The sequence below is a fragment of the Copadichromis virginalis genome, linkage group LG8, assembly GCF_057382275.1.
Source record: "Copadichromis virginalis isolate Kocher_CV1m ecotype Utaka linkage group LG8, C_Virginalis_male_GT1.1, whole genome shotgun sequence".
Classification (NCBI taxonomy): Eukaryota; Metazoa; Chordata; class Actinopteri; order Cichliformes; family Cichlidae; genus Copadichromis; species Copadichromis virginalis.
Window position 1 is genome coordinate 5,820,818 of NC_140625.1, and position 23,118 is coordinate 5,843,935.

At 41.2% G+C, this 23,118-nt stretch overlaps 2 protein-coding genes across 4 annotated transcripts in view; one reads left to right on the top strand and one right to left on the bottom strand.

Moving 5' to 3' along the window:
* Window positions 1-14,492, top strand: part of gas7b (growth arrest-specific 7b) — a 59,539-nt gene extending 45,047 nt beyond the window's left edge. Inside the window, exons 9-14 of the mRNA XM_085465484.1 lie at window positions 2,853-2,931; window positions 6,635-6,763; window positions 7,303-7,426; window positions 11,446-11,525; window positions 12,204-12,302; window positions 12,721-14,492. Of these exons, the coding sequence (XP_085321610.1) occupies window positions 2,853-2,931; window positions 6,635-6,763; window positions 7,303-7,426; window positions 11,446-11,525; window positions 12,204-12,302; window positions 12,721-12,834 (625 nt within the window). The 3' untranslated portion in view covers window positions 12,835-14,492. The remainder of the gene's footprint in view (window positions 1-2,852; window positions 2,932-6,634; window positions 6,764-7,302; window positions 7,427-11,445; window positions 11,526-12,203; window positions 12,303-12,720) is intronic.
* Window positions 14,493-14,552: 60 nt separating this feature from the next.
* LOC146702563 (putative uncharacterized protein MYH16) overlaps window positions 14,553-23,118 on the bottom strand; it is a 62,324-nt gene continuing 53,758 nt past the window's right edge. For all 3 annotated transcript variants that reach the window (XM_085465487.1, XM_085465486.1, XM_085465485.1), the window contains exons 8-23: window positions 22,835-22,921; window positions 22,453-22,698; window positions 22,225-22,342; window positions 20,968-21,095; window positions 19,828-20,024; window positions 19,588-19,720; window positions 19,283-19,499; window positions 19,059-19,195; window positions 18,862-18,965; window positions 18,095-18,287; window positions 17,815-18,018; window positions 17,607-17,732; window positions 17,343-17,513; window positions 16,461-16,661; window positions 16,225-16,371; window positions 14,553-16,101 (exon numbers count right to left, since the gene is read on the bottom strand). In XM_085465487.1, the coding sequence (XP_085321613.1) occupies window positions 15,949-16,101; window positions 16,225-16,371; window positions 16,461-16,661; window positions 17,343-17,513; window positions 17,607-17,732; window positions 17,815-18,018; window positions 18,095-18,287; window positions 18,862-18,965; window positions 19,059-19,195; window positions 19,283-19,499; window positions 19,588-19,720; window positions 19,828-20,024; window positions 20,968-21,095; window positions 22,225-22,342; window positions 22,453-22,698; window positions 22,835-22,921 (2,562 nt within the window). In that variant the 3' untranslated portion in view covers window positions 14,553-15,948. The remainder of the gene's footprint in view (window positions 16,102-16,224; window positions 16,372-16,460; window positions 16,662-17,342; window positions 17,514-17,606; window positions 17,733-17,814; window positions 18,019-18,094; window positions 18,288-18,861; window positions 18,966-19,058; window positions 19,196-19,282; window positions 19,500-19,587; window positions 19,721-19,827; window positions 20,025-20,967; window positions 21,096-22,224; window positions 22,343-22,452; window positions 22,699-22,834; window positions 22,922-23,118) is intronic.

Consider the following 23,118-nt stretch of genomic DNA (forward strand, 5'->3'; position numbering starts at 1 on the left):
CAAAAATAACATAGGCTGAAAAATATTGTACACTTTATTTGACATTATTATCATTTCTATCAGACAAAGAAAGAAGGCAAACTGTACACGGATGTAAGGGGGGTTCAGCTACACTTACCCTCCCTTTCAGTGTTTACATGCATATAAGATAACCCCTCTTCATGCTAGGATGGTAACAGAGTGGGATGGAATTGTCCCATATAGAATCCAGATTATGCCAGCCAGCTCAGTCTGCCCACACCCACAAAAGTGCAACACAATGCTTTCATTATGCCGTCCCTAAGGCTGGCTCTGTTGTCACACAGGACAATCACTGTTTTGTTGGTCGGTTCCTACCATCCGACCAGCCGCAGCCCAGAACCAGCCATCTATTTATTCCTGAATTTGCCATTTGTTTGGTGGGGATGTGAGGCATGTGACCATTTTTTTTATAGTTACCAATACTGTACTATGCTGAATGAGGAAGTGCATGGCAAGAGATTCATTTTCCCTGAGATGCAGCATTTTGTTGCCAAGTGACTGTCACTTGGGAATGCAAGATTGCAGGCACATGGCACATATAAGTTATTGAGTGTGAAGAATGTTTGAAGTGGTGCAGTTTTTCCAGTTTGGAATCATAATATCCAGATTCCTCTTAGTTCAAGGTTTGTCTTTCATCTGATGTCTTTTTAAGGTGGAAAGATACTGCATCTGTATGAGCTGTTAATCTGGTCTATATTGAGCAAAGAATAATAAAATAGCCTTCTTGTGTGTAGAAAAGGAGTGTTTTCAAGCTTATTTTTCTACCCACAAACCAAAAAATTGATTTATTAGGTGAAAAAGTTGTATTTCAATTCAATCATTTAAGTCAGTTTTTAAGCACGCATGCCAAACATTTGATGGTTCTAGATTTTTGAATGTGAGAATTTTCTGCTTTACTTAAACTCGTGTTACACTCAGCTGAACATTAGAATAGAATAGAATAGAATAGCCCTTTATTGTTATTGTATATGTACAACGAAATAAGGATTTTATGACTTGAGCAAAATATAAATAAATAAATATCTTCAGCGCATTGGTCAGACCTCAAGGATATACAGATTACATTTCAGTGAGTACCACTGAATGTAAACAGAAGTGTTGCTTATTTATAGGAAGATTCTGTCGGTGGTGCTGTTTTCTTTGTTCAGCCATGGTGGCTGACTCTTTTAATGCTGACATCTATCTTCATTTCAGCCATACCTTTGTTACTGAGGCATCAAACATAAACACATCTGCTTTCAGTCTTTAAAGACAACGATGTCACTGTTATGACAAAAGGGTCAATTTCTGTAGTTCCCAATGTAAAGTGTGTGTGAACTCCGATAGTTAAGGTTAGACTTTTCAGAAGACACTGACACATTCACACAATTTCACACAGGCAAATCGACTTGTTAAAACCAATGAGTGTAGAAAACAGTCGTGGGTTAACACATGCTGTTTTTATGTGCCAGTGACTGCTCAATTTAGATGTATGTCTCCCCTTTCATTTAGATAGAAGCTTTAAAATAGCTCTCCAAATAAGGCCCTAGAGATATTACCAAGATGGTTGTCGAGTTGCATGACTTGTGTCTAGCAGGACTTTTCGAGAACTTTAAAAGCAGGAAACTGAAATGTTGTCTTGAGTCAAGGGGTTGGTGTGTATCGTGGCCTAGGTGTCACAGGGTGAGAGGCTGGGTATAACCTGGACACACTAGAATCAACAATTAAGCCAACACCCGGTGGTGCATCAGTTTTTTATGCCATTAATTTTTTATGATGATATTAGCTATCTGTCAGGCAAATCATTTCATAATTAAAAAAGCAAAGAAGAGGTGGGAGAAACAAGAATGAACTTATTAAGCATTTAATAGGCACAAACCTTCACCTGAAGAAAGGTGCACAGCTTATTCCGCAACCTGATTGGACGACACTGATGATTTGGTGTAACTGTTATAGAAATCATGCTTGCTGATTGCCGTTAGGCAGCTTTTGTTGTATCTAAGCTTTAAAATGATCTCTATGATTTGAAAAGCTCGCAATGGTTTAGATGGCGTCGATCTGGAGGTACCCGAATTTGCTCCGACAGTGTTTGGAATGTTCTGGATGTCAGTGTGAGGGAATTCCACAGGTCTTCCACTCAGAGCGGCGCTTTGAAGTGACCCGCTGACCCGCGAAGACCTCCAGTCCTGGACTTAAAGCCGTGTGTCTGTGACTGTCTGCCTAAGCAAGTGATTGTTTTACAGTCTTCATGATCTTGTTGCCATAAACCATTCTGTCTAAGAATGCAAACATATATCTGCACTATTAAAAAGACAAGTTGCGTGTGAAGATAATGTAATGTGCATCATCTCGTCTTCAAAACAAGCCTTCTGAGTTTTACTGCCCCCAGCTGTGTTGAGAAAGCTGCACTCGAAGCTGAGAGAATAAGTGGAGCCATATCTCATGTCCCATACATCCTAATCATCTGTTGAACTGGCGGTGGACCTCAGCTCAGCTCTGTAGATTTACCGGTTACTTGTGCTTCTGTGAACTTTTGCACTGACTACTCATGAGCCTCAACTCTGTGTGTGTGTGTGTGTGTGTGTGGGATTCATCCTGCTCCCTCGGCTCCATCTTACCCCCCCCATTTTCATGAGCCTCAACTCTGTGTGTGTGTGTGTGTGTGTGTGTGTGTGTGTGTGTGTGTGTGTGTGTGTGTGGGATTCATCCTGCTCCCTCGGTTCCGTCTTACCCCCCCATTTTCTCTGACAGCTTCCATGCCCACCCTATGAGTCTTTATAAAAGTGTGTGTGGTCTTTTATTGTGTAATATATTAACCACTCACACTCTCCCTCCTTCTTATCTGCTCTCAGTACTCTGGGGGAGGCTTGGGCCCAGCTGAAGAAGAGCCTGGCAGACGAAGCTGAAGTTCACCTTAAGTTCTCCTCGAAGGTAATTCATCAAACTCTGTCAGATCCGGTTAATAAGATATGAAACCAAATATTAACTAAACAGATTTTTCATAGTATTCTGACTGCCTGATTATTCGCCATGCCTGTCTATCTCTTAAAGCACAAAAGGGCATACAATAGATGCAGACAGGAAAAGCTTAGCAACAATGTGGCAACCAGAGACCACGGAATGTCTCAATAACAGGCAAAACTACCAGTGGCAACATGAAGTGGGTGGATACCAATAAACACAAAGCTAGCATCGCTATATTATACAAGATATGTCCAGTGTTTGTTTTGTTTACAAATCCTCCCCCGCACACCACAGACATAGTTTAGACCAAACCAGAACTGGCTTTAAGAGGCAACATTGTTTTCTTTGGCCAGATTACATTCACAACAACAGCTTAAAGTTAGTCGTGGTAAAAAAGAAAGAAAGGACACCCTCTGTCACTTTAGGAAATACCTAACCTGGTTTTAGCAGGTCTTAAAATTAGATTATATGCAAAGTGAGATTAACATGACATATTGCACCGTGCCATTATTTATTTAAGACAAACTGAGAAAATGGAACATGGAAGTACATGGTGACAACATATTTTGACTTTTACACTGATATAAAAGTGAATACATGCACAAAATGAGGGTGCTGTTTCTTGTTTTATTTGTGTTTCTCTTATCAGAATGATTAAAACAAACTAACAGTTAGTGCCTTCCACTCTGGACAGGAATCAGTTTGTCTCTGCTATTCAATTCAACTTTATTTATACAGCGCCAGATCACAACAGTCGCCCCAAGGCTCTTTATATTGTAAGGTAGACCCTAGAATAATACATACAGAGAAAAACCCAACAATCATGTGACCCCCTATGAGCAAGCACCTTGCCGATAGTGGGAAGGAAAAACTCCCTTTTAACAGGAAGAAACCTCCGGCAGAACCAGGCTCAGGGAGCCATCTGTCGCGACCAGTTGAGGCGAGAGAAGGAAGACAGGATATTCTGATTGAATGCGACCTAGCTTTATAATACGTTATTTGCGTTGCATCACATTTGTAAAAAAACACAACATTTTTACAGTTTTGATTCATTTGAGATCGCACGTTTATGAGAATGCACAAACAAAGGTCTAAATGAAGATTTCTTCACTTTTTGTTTTGTTTTTTAACCGACTTTGTTTAGCCAAAGTTCAGTTCGCTTCTTCAGTCTGATGCATTAACAACCAGCCACTCAGTTAATCCACAGCTGTTTGGAAACTACAGAGTACTGGTGTGAACACTTCTGCTGAGCTTTCTGTTAAAGCCCATCAATTCCTCTTTTCCCCAGGCTCCTGCTTTTTTAAAAGTGGGTCATTTAAACCTACACTGAAAATAGGTTTAGCTTAGATAAAAGCCATAAGATGTGATCTAACCCAGTTAACTTTTTAACGTAACCTTCAGGGACCCTGAACAGTGATAAATGTGACTGTGGCCCTGTGATTTGAACAAAGAGACTTCCTGCATCTCCCTGTGAGCGTCTCTTATTCATAGAGCCAAGGCTCTTATTTCACCTTACAGTTACTGAATAAACTGGGGGATGTTTTATCAGGTGGACTAATGTTTCCAGTTGTTTAACCTCTTTAAGCCTTATGATGAAGAGGTCACAGTGTATTTTATTGGCTGATCACTCCGGACGGTCGCTGCTGCTTGGTTTTACAGTACGTCCATATTGGCTGCGGGTACTGCAGCCTACAGCACATGTGACTCACTAGGCAGACAGACTGCCTTCTAATGCAGTGACATAGAGTAAAGGGCTTCCTGATGGCTCTGTGGGCTGAAGCACATGTGTGTGACACGGAGGCTTTGACTCAACATTTTATTTATTGATTTATTTTAAAAATAATTTTTAATCGCGATTTCCCCACAAGCAGAAAGGCTGCGGGAACCGGTAGCAGATGATTTACGAGCGAGGCATCTTCTGTCTTAAGAACTCAGTAATGCTTTCAAAGTCTTCAAGGGGCCAGCTAGCGCTCTTCATTTTCAGATCGTTTTCGATGTTTGATGTCGAAGGAAAGAGGGGAAGACAAAAGACAGAGGCCAGGATTCCAGCTGGAGTGATGGAGGAAATGGAATCGGTGATGCACAGATGTGCGGCACTTTTCCAGGTTCTTGGAGGAGAAGGAAGGGTTTAAGTGGAAATGAATTTTGAATGACGGTGTGATTGCAGGAAGGAGCTGCACATCTCATTCATCACTGACAGCTGGGACAGGACACCACATTGCATATTACCAGTGACGGGCTTGCTGCTGGCATTCAAAAATAATATGGCCTTGTCAGAAACTTGGATCTGGAAGATGTGCTGTTAACTTTAAAAGCCACTTTACCAATAAAGGATCAAGCAAAAAGAGAAGCAAATGAATGATAACAACTGAGATTCTGGTTTTTGCTTGGCTCCTTCATATCAAAGCATTTGTGATCTAAAATAGCTCAGTGTCAGAAGATGATGACATGATATATGGAATGCAACCAGAGCGAATGGAGCTAATTAAGGTTCTGGATAATTAAATCTGATAAACAGAGAGGTGATTAAAGGGTGTCCCTTTGTGATTAATCACTAGCATTACTGTAATCTAAACTCTATAAACCTGAGTTGCTCTTGAAGAAGAAGTCATTTTATTGAAACTTCTCTTAATGTGCATTAACAGTCGCTGTATTTGTTGTTCAGTGCATGAATCTGCCTGACACATTTGTTTTCCCTTTCAGCTACCAGAATTCTGAAACCAATCAAAGTACCACATGGTTTTGAGTAGTGAACACTATAAGTCACGAAGTGCTAAATGAGACCAAACTTGGCTCTATTTTGTATCAGTGTCAGGACATACAATGGACCTGAGTGGCTTAATGACTTTTCTATGCGTTATTTTGTAAATACGGTCATGTTAAAAAAAAAGGACATGTAAAAACAACCTCAAATGACTGACAACAAATGACATATTACACTATCCTTATTCATTTAACAGCAACTAAGTATAAATGCAGAAGCAGATGGTGTGAAATATTAAGTGCATCATGTGATTTGGTAGCTTGTAGAAGCATTTGTACCTGTAATAAAGTGAAGTAAGCTTTTTCTGTTTGACTTTATGAGTCTCTCACATCATTGTGGAGGAACTTTAGCCCACTCTTATTTGAAACGTTGCTTTAGCTTATTGAGGTTTGTGGGAATTTGCTGGGATGTCCACTCCCGGGAGACTTTCTCCTTCTGTGAATAATCTTCCTCACTTACATTTTCTGTGGTTTGTTGTTGATTCAACAAACCAAAGTATATGAATGCTAAACTGTTTTTGACTAGCCAACAGTGCAAATATTTGGCTAATTAGCCACTAGCAAAACTTTTGGCTAATGTCTGTGCCTCTCACCTTTTTATCTCAAAGAAGATACTCAGAAATTTTGGAACTGTAAGTTTAATGAATCAATTCTGTCATAGCAGGAAAGCTGCAGTCAGTATTTCTCCTGTTTGCTATTTATTCCTGCTGTCTGCTGTCTATATGTTATTACGGCACAGTTGGTGTAGAGCATTGTACATGTACAATGACAATAAAGGGCTATTTTTCTATTATAGCAATGGCCAGTCATGTTTTACTGACAAACGCTTGCCTGAAACTAGCTTTTCATCATTTTTTTTCTGCTCAGAAAAAATCAGTATTCAGTATGTGTTGTTTTCTTTGAGCAGCTCCAGAGTGAAGTGGAGAAGCCCTTCCTGACCTTCAGGGAAAACTTTAAGAAGGACATGAAGAGGCTCGACCACCACATTGCCGACCTACGGAAGCAGATGGTTGGCCGCTATGCGGCTGTGGAGAAGGTATCCAAGCTCATACAAATATAAGAACTCATGTACGTTATATTATTTCATATGGCAGTATAAACTATTTAGGGAATCATCTCACTGCTGATTATAATTCCACATTTCTTCTATAAGCAGATGGCTGTTTCTCATCTGTTGGATATTTTGTCTTTGTTTATATATACAATAGAAAGCAACTGGGTAAAGCTCGTCTAACATCATCTGTCAGTGTCTTTATGATCAGCGATCATGCTGAGAAAGGACTCAACAGTTTCTCTCAAATAAAGTAATCTGATGGGCGACTGAGCATTTAAAGCAGGACTGCAAATAAGTTACTGACATTGTTGGCTGTCAAAAGAAAGCTTTAACACTGAATGATGCATGAATGGTGCAGACAGCATTATCACTGTGGTGAATTGAAGAAGACTGTAACATTATTTTATCGTGTTAGCGTGATGCTGCACATTGTTTAAAGGAAAACATTTGCTGCCTGAAGCTCAGCCAGAAATTCAGATTGTTTTGTGAAAGTCTTTACTTCAGACTCTTATCTCTGGCAGGCTCGTAAAGCTCTGTCTGACAGGCAGAAAGAGTTGGAGCTAAAGACGCAGCAGCTGGAGATCAAACTCAGCAACAAGATTGAAGAAGACATCAAAAAAGCCCGCAGGAAATCCACACAAGCAGGTCAGAGCATGGGGCAAAGGTCAAACCATGGGTCTTTATAGGGTCACACTTTCACTGAGGTATTTGTTGTTTACTCTGTACCCTCTCATGTGGCTGTGAAACATTCACCGTTGGTCGCTGTTTCCCGACTTTAATGGTACTGCATGTAAATTCTAAATTTCTAGGTTTAAAATTATGTAGTTTAAACAAATCTGTCAAAATGTTCTAAGAACCACTATGACTGTATGTGCACAACATCTGTTTTCAAACTAAACTTACTTCCGCAGAAATTTACTGGATAAGGAAATGGATCCAAACCAGTGCTAAAAGACTTTGTTGAGTCTTCTCAACTTCCTATTCTACACTGATGTTATGTTATATATACATATGTGTGTGTGTATATATATATATATATGTATGTATACATATATGTGTATATATATATATATATAACCCCAAAATATATTTCATCATCACATCAGCGGTAGTTTGTGGTGGTGCTATCCTCAGTTAATCTAAAAGAATAAATTACACCGACAGCAGGACTCACACAGTTTGACAAATGCAGGTCTACTTGTCATTGTGTGCAAATGTGAACATACATTTAAATTCTGTTCGTATCAGTAAATTAATCAGGTCAGCCATGAGTTCTGAAGTGTCTGAATGTAAATAAACATTCTGTCAACATTTCATATCTTCTGCCGCCGTGAATCTGTTTATCTTTGGCACAGAAGTTTCTTTCATGATTAATTTCAGTCCTCTCCCATTCCTTAGTTAGCAGCCACAGGTTGGAGCATTAATAGGTTCAGAAATAGTGTTAATAGAATTTAGATTAAATAAGTGAATCTAATAATGGGTTCCAGTCAGATAACATGCTAATTCTAAATAAGAGAAATAATTAGTCGACTTTATGCAGTTAGAAAAGCGTTGTATTAAATAAGCACAAGGCGTTGCATCTTTTCTTTCCTAAAAATGTAACTATGAGACCCTCCAGTGCCTGCATGTAAAAGTTTAGACCCTGTAAATAGCTAACTTACTGAACATGAAATCTGAATCCTCCTTCAGTGTTTCTTTAGCCCTTCACTTGAGCTGGCCTATGAACCGGGATTCTGTTTGTCTTTTTGCATGAGTCATGAGCTCTATCAGTGCTGCAACCCAGACTGGGAGAACCCCCCCCCCCCCAAAAAAAACCACATATTTTCCTAATAGACTGGGAAAGAGACTTCTCTGCTTCTGTGCTTGAGGTTGGGTATCGCAAAGGCAGTCCGCATCTCTGCAGAGTGTTTACTGTCAATGAGGCGGTGTGTGCAAAATACGTCAGTGAAAATCCCTCGATGTCGCTGATATGGACATCATAAATTATGCTCAACTCCGTGGTCCTTGGGCTGGGAGATGTACCATCCTTCCACTGTTTGCCCTGCTGTAGCCTGACAACCTGTGCTGTTTTTCAAATCTTGCTAAAGAAACAATTTTGTTGCATTGTTTGATTATATGAGGTGTCTGTTTCTTCTCACTGCTTTGAAGTGGGCAAGAATAAAGGATATATTATGTTCTTTGGGGCACTAAGCAGGATTTAGGAAGACAGACAATACTGCCAATGCTGATGATTGATTAATTCATTATTTCAGCACAATCTGCAGTTTCAGAAAGGAGCTGAGTATTCTAAATTTGAACGAATGTTACATGCATTTCCTGTGAACTATTTTCAGCAATAGAATAATCATAGATTGTATAAAAGATGTACTTAGCTTCAGCTTTTAAAAAGCAAAGCCAGCGTGGAAGGGCCTTAAACCTGCTTTCTTTTTATAACAACAGTGAGGGGTGGGGGGCTCTGGTTGCAGTTGCAAAAGACTTCCGGTCCTTTAGAAGTCTGTGGGAAAATGGGACTTGACCTCAGTAAACATGTTAGTGGTGAGTTCATAGTCACTCGTTTCAGGTTATATAAAATCAATTTTTAGCCCCATTTTATAAATGTTGGCCATTCTAGGTTTCAGTCGGGAAGATTATCCAAGGTGTCCTCACTGGTTTCAGTATTTGGTTTATCATTTCAATATAACTTCAGTATTTATAAACGGTATGAATACCTCTATTTAAAGTTTTTTTGCCAGTTATAAAGAGTAAAAGTAGAGCAACTGGGCACCTTTGCATTCAGCTGTGTAACAATACATATATGGTGCAATGCTGTAGTCTCCGTTACCTGTGGTGTTGTTTTTTTACTAGGGTAAAAGGGTTCATCCACTGCTCCTCACAAACAAAACATTATGTCACATTGCGTGAACAATGGATCGTAAGCCACTGAAAATAGTGAAAGCACATGTGCATGTTAGAAGGGCGGGAGGTGGAAAAGAGCCAGAGTGGAAAAGTAGCTGCAGCAGATTGATGATTATAAAAGTTTTTACTAGCTGTGCCACCTGAGGAAAGTGACAGGCTAAGAGCCAACAATGTAAACCACCAAAGTGTGATGTCATGGGCCAACCAGGCATGACCACACGTGACTCATGACACACACACACAGCGATCCCTCCTCTGTTGCTTATGCAACCAGGTAAAAAAGAAAAAGCGGCAGTTGTTGACAGTGCTCGTGGTGTCTGGCTGCCAATGATGATGACTGCAGTGTGAGGGAAGCAGAAAGGAGTCTGATGCCAAAACAAATAAAGCATGGCTAGTGTATATATATATATATACATATATGTATATATATATATATATATATGTATTTGTTCTTAGAGTCTCTTTTTTCTTGGAGGGCTTATGCGCATGTGCTTCTCATTTTTTTCTTTGTTTATTTATAGAAGCCATTCTGAGCTGAAGTGAGAGAAAACCCTGTTTACTGTAAATTCTGCTGCAGCAGCAAGAACTTTAAGAAGTGCTAGAACATTTCAAGATCCATATATATGGATGCATTGTACACAAAAGGAGCAGTTTATTACAGCTTTCTTATGGCCTGTATTTCTTTTCGTCCTTTTAGAATATTTTTGAAAGAGTTGTTCAGTTTTGGAGATATCAGCTGTAGAGATATCCACGTGAATAGAACTCATAGCGACAAATGTTTAATGTAGGAACTGTTTTATGTCTTCTAAACTAAACTAAAGCCTTAACTCATAACTGGGTTCATACTAAAACAATCTAGGTGGGTAAATATGAGTCCAGGCAAGAGGGAAGACCTATAAACCAGATTTGGATATAAATGTTCTCTATACTGATATATTGCATAAAGTACCTGTGATTTATAAAGAACTAGTTCCAAATTCTTCAGCTTCACCTTAAATGAATTACTGCATGGTTGAAACAGTTGGATGGTCCAACTGGAAAATCAAACTAAGCACACGTCAATCATGTTAAGTGAAGCAAGTTAAGTTTCTGGAGTGGTCTTCCCAAAGCTTTGATGCTATCCCAATTGAAAATTTGTGGACTACGCTTATAGGCCAGGTCTGCCCCAAGAAACCATCCACCCCCTTCCGCTTTCACTGTACTACTGATTATACTGTAAGAAATATTACTCCACACTAGCTCGGCTGTGAGATATTTAGCAGCCACATTGGAGAGAGGAATAGGAATAATGTGAACATAATGTAGCACATATATGAGCGCATGTTGACTGAAGAAGAATGAAGAACAGAATACTCAGCATCATTTCCTCTCTGATCTAATCTTCTACATGATTAGTGTTTGTTTTGTTGTCAGCTGGATGCAGGCAGACACATTAATGAAATAACAGATTAGACCTTTCCTTTTCTCATTGCTCATGGTATCATAATGAAATCTTCTATCAGTCTAGATTATCTGTGCTGCTCTGGAATAATTGTATCAGCTGAGTAATGAGAAAACATCCCTGCACATGCATGTTTTGTTCGAACGCCCCAGCTGTGAGGGAATATCTTGGTTGCAACACCATCTGCTGGATGTAAAATGCTACAACCAAATGAAGTGCTTGGGCTTGCTTTGTTTTGGGGTTTTGTTTTTTGCTGTTGTAGCCAAATTAGTGCATAGATTTTCAAAATAAAAGTTGCTAATTGGCTTGTTTTTCTTCTTCGTGGCAGGCGATGATCTGATGCGCTGTGTCGACCTTTATAATCAGTCGCAGTCCAAATGGTTTGAAGAGATGGTCACCACAAGCCTGGTAAGAATGCATGAGTTTTACATGTGTTAGCATAATTTAGTCAAAGTAATATTTTGCAATTACTTAAAATGTCTGTACACCTTTAAAGGTGCTTTTTGGATTTACCTTCTGAAGAATTAACTGAAACTTTCACCACCAAGGGTAAAATGTTACCATTGGTTATTTCTAATATGTCACTCTTCCATAGTGCTTCCATAGTGCCTTTCAACTCAATGTGAGCAAAGTGCTCTGTACTACAAAGTCTTATTCACACAAGCATTCATACAGTGCTTTTAGCTATATATAAAAACTTTTTTTGCCCACTTCCAGGCCTCCATTGTGATTAAAAACAGGCCCCTTAATGACTTGCCTGGTTAAATAAAGATTATGGTCACTTATTACACCATCCTGTGGTACAAGTTAGTATTAATGTTGGGTATTAACTTTAATTACCCTTTAATACCCAACATATACGTTTTTTGGGTTTTTTTTGCATTTTTACGTCTATTTCAGGGTTTTGTGGTTCATTGTGTGCTAGTTTGATCTGAAATTACTTTTTCTTTTTTCTTTTTATCCATTCCATTCAGTTTCCTAATAGTGAATTTCCAAATGAGTTTTGCGAATTCACTGCACTGCACTTGATGCTGAGTTTCGGTAACTTCTCTGTGACTCAGCTGTTAAAACTGATCTTTTTCTCAGGAGCTGGAACGACTGGAGGTCGAGCGGGTGGAGATGATCAGACAGCATCTTTGCCAGTACACCACCCTTCGACATGAGACAGACATGTTCAACCAAAGTGTAAGTGCAACGTCTGCTGTCTTTTGCAAGCAGCAGGTAGTATACACCAAGGCGTCATTCATTCATCCATCCATCCATCTGTTCTCTTCCACTTATCCAACTCAGGGTCTATCCCAGCTAGCATAGGGCAAGAGGTGGGGTGGCCCCATTCATATGGGAGTTACAACACATATGAGAGGTGGACTCATTTATATAGTACCAGCTGTGATCTGTGCTTCCCAAATAAATTATACCTGGGTTCAGGGCTAGGGCCTCTGCTGGGCTTGTTCTATTACTTAGGGTCTAATAGCCTGATTGTATAGTTACCTCACTAGTAGCAGCAGAGGGAGGCAAAGAGCTACTTTCTCTGAGTGACTGAAGCATGAAGAAGAGGCTAAAGTTTCTTGTTTGACGTTTCAGCTGTTGTTTGTTCTTTCAGACCATGGAGCCAGTGGATCAGCTACTGCAGTGTGTGGACCCAACCAAAGACAGAGAAACGTGGGTACGGGAGAATAAAACTGGAGAAATTCGCCCAGTGGACATCGAGATCTGATATCGGCGCTATCTGATGAACTCACACCCAGATACAGCAAGCTCGAGGCTCCGTGCCGGAGGAGAGGAAGTCTGTGCTGGGATCTTCCCCCTCCCACGCATGCACACACTGATCTGTATGTGATTCCTAACAGACTGAGGGACGGTCAGTTTGTGCTGAGCTATTCTTTACGTCCTGACAGCCCCCCTGCTGACAATGATATCAGTGTCTGAGGGAGTTTTTTGAGGGATGACGAGACCTGTCATAGTTTTGTGTTATACAAGCTGTTACTCGTGCCGAGTGAATGGGAACTTTATGTATATTCTTTAGTAAAGGATGCTTAGGTGAGGCAAATGTTTAAGAAGCACCAACATGTTGTAAGTGTTGAATAGCTTTATGTTAGGCAGAAGTGTAATGCTAATACTCCAGAAATGCAATGATTTAACAGATGCTGCTAAGCAAACTGCATTCAGAAAAAAAGAGTTGCTCTGTTACTTTGTAGCAGAATGAAGTACTTTAATGTCTCCAGTGTGTACATGGTGACTTTGCTAGACTCCACCCTTTAGTTACTGTTGCTAGATCTAATTTTAATTAAAAACAAAATGCAGCTTATTATGGCAGTGGTGTTTGAAGGTAAAGTTTTTTTTCTAATGGTGGGTCTTCGGTTCAATCTATGGTAAAAAAAAAAAAGCAGGCTTCTCTTTTGTAACACAGCTGTCGCAAGTGTTCAGTTGATCCACATCTGCAGACTCTCACATTCTGTGGAAAATCAATGCGAGCCTCCCACCTAAACCCACCAGAAACTGATGGCTTCTTTTCATACAATGACTTTATTTAATGAGGCCAAGCTAAATTTTACTTCACACCAAGTGCTGTTCCTCAAAGTTTGGCTCTTCTGTTATTGTACACACAAACAATTTAAGCAGGGGACATGAATCCCATTAAAGATTCAGACACAGTTAATAAATGGTGGGAAATCAGATGCTTTATGGGACTGCCACCAACAAGCTGCATTTCCTAAACTATGACTGGCAGTAACTGATCATCACACTTAGGAGTTGGGCAATAGCCAACGGTGAATTCCTGAGGACTAAAATCCCAAATCTGGCAACACTTCACAAATCTAATTTTCTCCTTTTTTAAATTTCTAATAAGAATTTTAAATCAGCCAGTTGCACTTTACATTCAGATGATTTTTAATCAACTTTTACTGTAAATTGCTGTTCATATACAAAGACATCTAAACACAAGTTGCTACAGACTTGTTTTTGGTTATGTTCATGAAGCATAACTGTGACATATATGTGTAAATATGTTTTAAGGTGATTTGCTCTGAAAGGGGATCGTAGTGGAAAGAATGTAAAATAGATTAAATAGATTTTTACAGAAAACATACGGTAGATATTTGGTACTGATAATATATTAAACATACAAGTGCTTTATACACAAGAAAACATCTCTAACAGTATGATAGAGTTTTGGAATATGAATCATTTGCTTCAGTTGGATTTGGTAACCGTACTGCAGAAGCTAACTGCCATACCAAATGTTCTTGTCCAGTATTACTGCTTAGTACTGCTTGACTGCTAAAAGGAGACAAATGAGATGTTTTTGTACATTAACAGCTAAAAGTTGTCATTTTTCATTAATAAAATGGAAATACGTATCTCATGTCTCAATGCGTTGCTTTGTGGTTTGTTTGTTTCCAAAAAATGAAGAAAAAAAGCAAGAAAACAGAGTTAATGGGGAAAAAAAGGTCTTTTATTTCCTTAAAAAACATATTTTTACATTCAACAGCATATTTGGTCAGGTCTTGTTACAGGTTTAGTCAGTGAAAAGTTCAGACAGATGCATTTGAAATCTGAAAATACACTGACATTAATGGCCTAAACTACTCCATGTGCTGACAGCACCCCAGCAGCACTTTATGATAGTGACTGAAGTCATTTATAAGGCAAAAGTTAATCATGAAAAAAAGTGTTTTGTATTTAAGTCACCACTTATGTACGGACTCAAAAACTTCCCTTTAGCCTCTCGCATGTATGGTTTAATAAATACTGCAGCCAGTTTGAACCTTATTTATCTTAAAGGTTGTCACGCATTTGCTTAAATGAAGGAAATCTTGACTACAAACAGTAGTTTCCTGATGATCACATCGGAAAAAGAGAGCCGGAATAAATACAAAATGCAGATTTTAAATAATGAGCTTATTTACTAAGAGGAACAACATCCTTCCTGGAAATGTATGAAAAACGCTCCATCCCAAGTAACTGCCCCTCAAACCACTTACTATGTTTGAGGGGCAGTTACTTTTTCACATAGCCCCCGGTGCTTTTGTTTACTTTTTTCCTTAATAAATGAAATCATCATGTAAAAACTGTATTTTCTGTTTACTTCAGTTACTTTTGTCCACGTGTGTTTGATCTGAAACATGCATGTGTGACAAATATTTGAAAATCTAAGAAATCAGGAAGTGACAGGCAAAAAAAAAAAAAAAAAGAAATCAGGAAGTGTAAATACTAATGCTAGCAGGCTTGATTAGCAAGCTGCATCCATAAACTCTGCATGTTTACAGAAAGAGAAGGATATCTGCTAAAGCACAAATGTCTGGAATAGTCTCAGCCACCCCGTATATATGTCAGTACAGTAAAGTTGCACATTTTGATTTGGAAGTCTGTAGTGGATTGACTTGCTTTTTGAACAGCCTCATGTGGCCATTAGAGGAACTGCAGTTTCTGGGTGCCAGCTTTATTTTGTAACTATTGATGCTTTGTCTTGTCTGGCTTTTTATGTATTAAACAAATACAATATCTCATATAAAATGGTGTGTTGCAGACTGAGAATCAGCCTGAGGATTGTTCTTTAGATATTTGGAAATTTGGAACACTTAGAAATACATTTATTAGTTTTTACATACAAATGTTACAGTATAAATGGATAAAAAGGGGATATAAAGCTGGAATGTGTCAGGGCTATGAGCTTTCACTCAGAGAGGAAGCCACAAGTACATTGTAGACAACTCAACAGGAATGTACAGCATACACAAAAAAAAGTCAGGCTCCACCCATGGTTTCAAACTTCATACTGTACCATGCTTCACTTCTGGGGGACGATGGTGAAATTGAAGCCATGCTCCTAATCAATCATGAGCTTCTTGAGGGAGTTGAGATAGGCTGGGATGAGGGAGCTGACTGACTCCTCGTCATCGTTGAGGATCTTCTCTCCTCCGCCTTCTGAGCCCACTGAACTGGGTGACCGGACTCGGCCTGGGTACGGAGTGCTGTAACCCTGTTAGAACAGACACAGGCCTTAGAGTCAGAACAAGTACTTAGTAGAAGAGGCTAACATGGAGTTATTATTTAATAAACCGCGTAATACACCTGATAATATACTGTTCCAGAGAATACTTACGGAGGAGTATCCCTTGCCGAAGCTTCCTCTGTTCTTGGTCCTAATCTTGGTGAGCGCTGATTCAGCAATGTCCGCCCTCTCTTCGGCATCATCCAGCTCGTGCACGGTCTTCCTGTACTTTGCCAGGTTCATGTTAGCTTGTTCCTCCTGAAGTGACAGCAGTGTGAGTTATTTTAAAAAGCCCACAAACACCATGCTTGGAAACGTGTTCAGAGTAAGAGGATGAGGTGACGTACGGCCTCCTCTACTTGTCTCTTGTAGGCCTTCATCTTGTTTTGCAGCCTCTCCACCAGCTCCTGCATCCTCTGCTGGTTCTTCTGGTCCTCCTCCGACTGGAACAGCAGTTCCTTCAGCCGACGCTCGTTCTTCCGCAGCGTCTTCACCGTCTCAGCGTGCCGCTTTTGTTCAGAGTCCAGCTCCAGCTCCAGCTCCTTCACCTGCATGCAAAGAGTATCTACTATTGTGTGCAGGAAGGCTTCATATTTATCCACTGAGTGTTTAGTGAAGACACACTCTGTTACACTTTGTTATTTGTCAAAAGTTCCATAAAAGCAGAAATGTACTGCAGGCCAGACAACCAATACTCAATAACATACAGCTCATAACTTTGTTTTGTCATATTTCTGCATATGCCAGTGTGCTACATGCAAAGGCATGTGCAAATGGCTAGCCACTAGCATGTAAATATAAATCCTTAATCCTCTAATTAGTTTTTATATCATCTTATTATATTGTAAAAATAAAGAATGGTTTAGAAACATCACTTTTAGGAGGATTTTCTTGCAGGTCTGACTTTTTATGATTTTATGTACTTTAGGGTAACGGTTCAAATAAGTTCCAGGAGGCAGCATTTTCATGAAGCCTGCCCTGTAGCAAGATTTTCTTCTGGAAGAAATTTAAACTACAGCAGTATTGATTATTAATCGACTTTACACATTGAATTACTTTATAAGTCTAACAGGTAAGTACTTCTTCTGTGCAGACACTTACAGCAGGGATACTCGTGACCACACTAGCTAAAGTAACTGCACATATCCCAGAGCAGTTGCTTCACAGCTCCAACATTGTGAGGCTAAAAAGAAGCGACAGTTCAGGCATTCTGACATGTTTGTGTGTACCTTTCCCTCCAGCTTCTGGATGATCTTCTTTCCTCCTTTCAGAGCCATCTGCTCAGCTTCCTCCAGTCTGCTGCTCATCTCTTTGATCTGGGCTTCCAGTCCTTTCTTCACTCTCTCCAGGTGGAGCGTGTGCTCCTGCTCTAGACGCAGCTCCTCCCCAACTCGTGCAAGCTGACAGAACAGAACATCCGTTTCCAGCGTTACCGACCTCGTCTGTATTAATCTGCTGTGTGCTTCGACATGGAGTCATCTCATGTGTTTTACCTCACAGGTGGCCTTCTTAGCTTTGTCTGTGCATCCTCTCATCTCGGCCTGGAGCTCCTCGTGCTCCTGCTGCACAGTCTGGAGATCCACCTCCAGCTTCCTCCTCCCGCTGAGAGCCGACTGGAACTGGACACACATCAGGAAGTCTGTGAGTGTATGTGGGTCCGGTTAGAATGAGTGAAACAGAAGCGGAGGCACTGTGTAATACCTGGTTGTTGAGATCGCTGTATTTCTCCCCGGACTCTTGCAGTTCTATCTCCAGAGCCTTTCGGGCCCTCTCGGCGCTCTCCAGGGCCGCGTGGGTCCCCTCACCCTCGCTGACCAGCAGAGAGCAGCGTCGCTCCATGGCCACCTGCTCCTCCCTGCACTCCTCGTGGCTCCTCACTTCCTCCTCCAGCTGAGCCTGCAGCTCCTGTGACAGACACTTGCTCTGTGAGCAGGGTGGTGTAGAAAACACTTACTGTACTTGCCGAATGTTGTGAGCAGACCTTGATCTGTTGCTGCATCTTCTTGCTGTTCTTGCTGAGCTCTGTGTTGCTCTTGGTGAGCAGGTCCACCTGCAGTTCCAGCTCATTGATGTCAGCCTCCAGTTTCTTCTTCAGTTTCAGTGCCTCCGACTTCCCTTTCACCTCTACATCCAGACTGGCCTGCAGGGATTCTAACGCCCTCTGGTGGCTTTTTCTAACGTTGGGCATGAGGGAACAAGATGAAAAACATTGTCTTAGATAAACAGCAAAATAAAGATGGCATATAAGTGCCAAAAATGAGCTCTAATGGCCACTTAAGGGTTCTGTTCATTCTCCTCTGTGTTCATGAATCTTTAGCTTTCATAAAAACTTTGAGAAAAAGTTCTGTTCTAGATTTAGATGCTTACTTAAGTAAACAAATTAAGAAGCTAATGATTATGCTCATCAGAGTTAGCCACTTGGACTTGGAGCATACACCTGGTAGTTGGGCTGGATCAAGGCTCTTACCAAAAACCAGCTGCTCTAGATTTGGCTGGACTAGACCACGAGCACCTCTTTCAAAGGGTCTCAGTGTGGCTTATTTGGTTTGCACTAGAGTGCAATTACCATGTTCACTTCTGCACAAACGAACCACATCAAGGGGGAAAGTTACCCAAAGTTTAAATAGACTAAACCCTGTTCCAGTGTCATGTGTAACTGTGTATTATCTGCAAACTTTAAAAAGAAACATTATGGTGGAGAAAAACAGAATGCAGAGAAACATGAAGGATGAGAGGAAGCTGAGGTACCTCGCAGCCTCCGCCTCTTCCTCCTTCTCCTGTAGTCGGCGCTCCAGGTCTGCTTTCGCCTGAGACAACTCGAGCTGCAGCCTCAGCACTTTGGTCTCCTCGGCCTGGCAAAACGGGAGGAATGAAGAAGAAACGCATATTTTACAAACGACAAGCTTCAAATATTGGAGCAAATCTAGACTTGATAAAGCACTCACCTCCAGTGCGGCCTCAGATTCCTCCAGCGAGGCCTGGAGCTCTTCTTTCTCCATCTCAATTTTCTTTTTTGCTTTCTGGAGCTCATGCACGCTCTTGCCTCCATCGGACAGCTGCTCTGTCAGGTCTGCTACCTCCTCTGTGGGACAAAGAAGAAGTTGCATATGAGGCAATCCAAGACAGGCAGCTGTATGTTCATTCAGCCCTCACATGTGTGCCGTCATACCCTGGTAGGCCTTGTTCTCCCTGCGCAGAGCCTCTAGCTGCTCCAGAGTCTCTTCATGAGCCGTCTTGAGTTTGAAGAGCTCGCTGGCATGTTGCCTGCTCTCCTTCTGGCAGCCCTCTACCTCGGCCACCAGCTCCTCACACTTCTCTTTCCAGTCTCCAAGCTGCTTTTCCAGGACCCTCTGCTTCTTATCCAGAGCCTGCCCACAGCTGCTGGCCTAAGGCAGGGACCATACACTGCTATAACACCAAAGCTTTATGGCAAGGCATCAAATAAATGAGTATATAACGAGCCGCTCTGTCTACCTTCTCCAGGTCCATACAGAGCTCTTCCACCTCTCCCTGCAGCCTCTGCTTGGTTTTCTCCAGTGAGGAACATTTTGCCTGGGTGGCCTCCACGGCCTCCTCAGCCTCCTGAAGCCTGCTTGCCAGCTTCTTCCTGTGACACACGTATGATTTGGACTTCTGAGACACATTACAGGCTCAATTCAAGGCATCACATCTCGTCAGATGAAGATGATAGCTGCCAGTATCAACACCACGTACTTGGTCTCCTCTAGCTCGTCTGCGTGCTGGATGGTGTCGGCCTCGTGTTTGGTCCTCCAGTGCGTCACCTCACTGTTGAGTTTGGAGACGAGGCGCTGCATCTCCTGCTTGCTCTCCTGCTCCTCCTCCAGCTGCTCCCTCAGCACCTCGCAGTCCTGCCGCACTGAGCTCAGAGTGCTGCTGACCCCCTGCTTACACTGGCAACACCAGCGAAGAGACACACTTTGAGCACAGTGTAAAGCCCAGAAATGTAACACAAATCTGTGCTAACACACTGACTCACTTCACTCATGGTTGTTAAAAGGTTTTTTAACCTGTTTGGAGAACAAGCACAATATAAAAGCTGAACTAACGTACAAAGCTTTGATAAAATGACACATCCGTTTGGGACATAGAGGTGTCGGTTAGTCTTCACTCGTACTGCCCATCTTTTTGTCTCTTCTTGATTACACTCACTATTTGTATGTCTATATACTGCATATTTAAAATTGCATATTTGAAACATTTCATATGCTGAGAGTAAAGTGTACCAGTGTCAAATTCCTTGTTTGTGTACACAAACTTAGCCGAATAAAGGTGATTCTGATTCTGATCATCTATGATTGCATGCATAATACTCTTCTTAGACTAGGAGGCTCACACTCACACTTCCCCATTACCTTTCACCAGGCCGACTAAATCCGAAGATTGTCCATTAATCAACCTTGACACTCATTTCCACCTGCTTCATCCTGTCTGCAGTTTCTTCTTCACCTCTCCTGTGCACAGTAGAGGTGCACTTGCCTGTTACTTTGGATGGTTGACCCGAGGTGTTTAAAATCATCCACCTACAATACCTCTGCACTTGTGTCTCCAGCATCCCACCTGCCTCGCTCTCATTCCCATGCACATAGATTCTGTCTTGCTTCTTCTGACTTTCTCTCCAGCACACATCTCCACCTCTCCAGACTCTCTCCCAAATCTTACCAAAAACAATCAGTCTAATAGCCTCACAAAGGCAACCACATTCACAGAACACGCTATAATAGTAGAAACGTTTTAAATACTAAGTTTGTGTAACTAACTCTATTGAATAAGCCTACTTTAAACTGCAAAACAGACAAAAAGTATGTGTTTTTGCTTTATGTTCAAAACACAGACCTTGACCTCCTCATCAAGCTGTTTCTTCAGCTCCTCCACTTGTGACTGGAGGAGAGTCTTGGATCGGGTCAGCTGGCTCACTCTGGTCTCTGCCTCCTCCATCTGTCGACTCACGTCGGCATTATCAGCTGACAGGACACACAGGAGCACCGGTTAATGATGCACTGTAGCATGCAGCAGAATTCAGGCACCATACACAAACAATGGGATTATTTAGCTACAAAAGGCAGATGCAGTTTAAGATGTTCATATAGAATAGCAACGTGGTGGCAAAGCAAAGACACATCTTCCAGGAAGTTACATTTATTTTATTTCAGTGGTTGAAACAAAATATTTCATATTATTATGAGCTCACATGGGAGAAATGCAAAAAGAGCTGTGTAATGTCTTAGTGTAGCATAAAATGCTGTGTCAAATAGACACCATGTCAGTGTCTCTGCGAGACTTCTTGGAGACATTTTCACTAGAAAACCTGGAGACAAGGTCCTCAGAGTCTTAAATGAAAGATGTGATCGTGTTGCATTAGAGGACACATCTGCAGTTTTTTGGTGCTTTACTCTCATTTGGGATTTGCTCTAATTTTGATTGACCTTCCTTCCTGCTTTGGTAAACTTAATGTAATTAAAATGTACGTATGCATACTTGATCTTATCCTAACAACACATTCGTTTTCTGCCTAAATAGTTTGCTTTTTAGATCTTTTCCCAAATCTCCTGAGGACAAGTGGTCAGGAGGGCTTAGTCAGTCAGGTTTGTCGTTGGCAAAATATAAAAGAAAGAATTACTCAAAAATTTTTTAGAAATTACTGACAGTCTTTTTTCCCAACAACGGATCTTTTTTATTCTTAAAATATGAATATGAAATATGAGTTCATACCACCACCGTCTTTTGTGTCAATCGTTAACTAGTTGTCATCAAAATATATTATTTTTACATGCACAAAATCTACTGGGAGCCAGTTTTAGTGAATTAAGGCTGCATGTAACATCCCGGAGAAGATCACTTTAACCTTAAAGTATATGCATCAAGCTTTGCCTACTTGTAAGACAGAAAGAAACTGATTAAGAAAACTTGCAACTGGGTTTGTACCTTGCTCAAGGACATTAGGCATGCAGACTGGGATCGAACCACTAACCTTCCAGCGAGTAGCTGATCTGCTCTAACGCCTGAGCCACAGCCACTGACAGGATGGGACAATGGGATTTCTGAATGACTTTCTGTAATTGCTCATGTCCCACAGGTGTAACATTGTTTTACCTGTGAGCCTGTTCTTGGCCACGCTGATCTCAGTGAGCGTCCTCTGCAGGTCGTCTCCTCTCCTGTTGGCCTCAGACAGCTGCTCCTCCAGCTTCTTCATCTGGCTGTCAGAGGATGCCTGGGGCACAGTAACATCACAGCACATTAGGTCACGCTCATCACAAAAGTCTGTGACGTTGCTGTCTTGTTCAAAATACAGATAAGGTCCATGTGATCTCAGATCCTGACCTTGGCCTTCTGTAAACTGTCCAGTGAAGCAGCTAGGTCATCCACCTCCATCCTCAGGTTCTGCTTCTCCTTATCCAGTTTGGCTCTGGTCCTCTGCAGAGCTTCACACTGCTCTGTGAGCTCTGTGACGGCGTCGCTGTGCCGCTTCCTCAGAGACACAGCCTGAGCTTCAGACTGGGCAGAGGACTCCTCCAAGTCTCGTCTCAGGCGCTGCAGCTCTGCATCTCGCTTCTTGTTCACCTCCATCTGTTCGACACACACAGGAAGTAATTTAAGTTAGATTTTCTAGGGCATTTAGCTGTACAATCTGGGATTATTTATGAGGGAAATTATGTAGTCCAGAAGTGTGCAGCTCGACAGTGTTTGTGTACTGGTAGTTTACCTGTGAGGCGGTGACTCCTCCTGCTTCTTCAAGGCGATCTGTGAGATCATCCAGTTCTCTGGTGAGATCAGCTCTCTGCTTCTCCACCTGCCATGAACACAACAGTTAAAGAAGGATATCGGACAACAAAATTATACAATATAATGCAAAGATTTCTGGGTAAAAGTGCCGTGAGCTATCTGTCCATCATTATGGGATCTGAAACCCTTTATACTCTTTATACTTTGGCTCTTTACCTCACTTTGATTCACCCTTCTTCTTACTATGTTTTGGTTTGAACCACT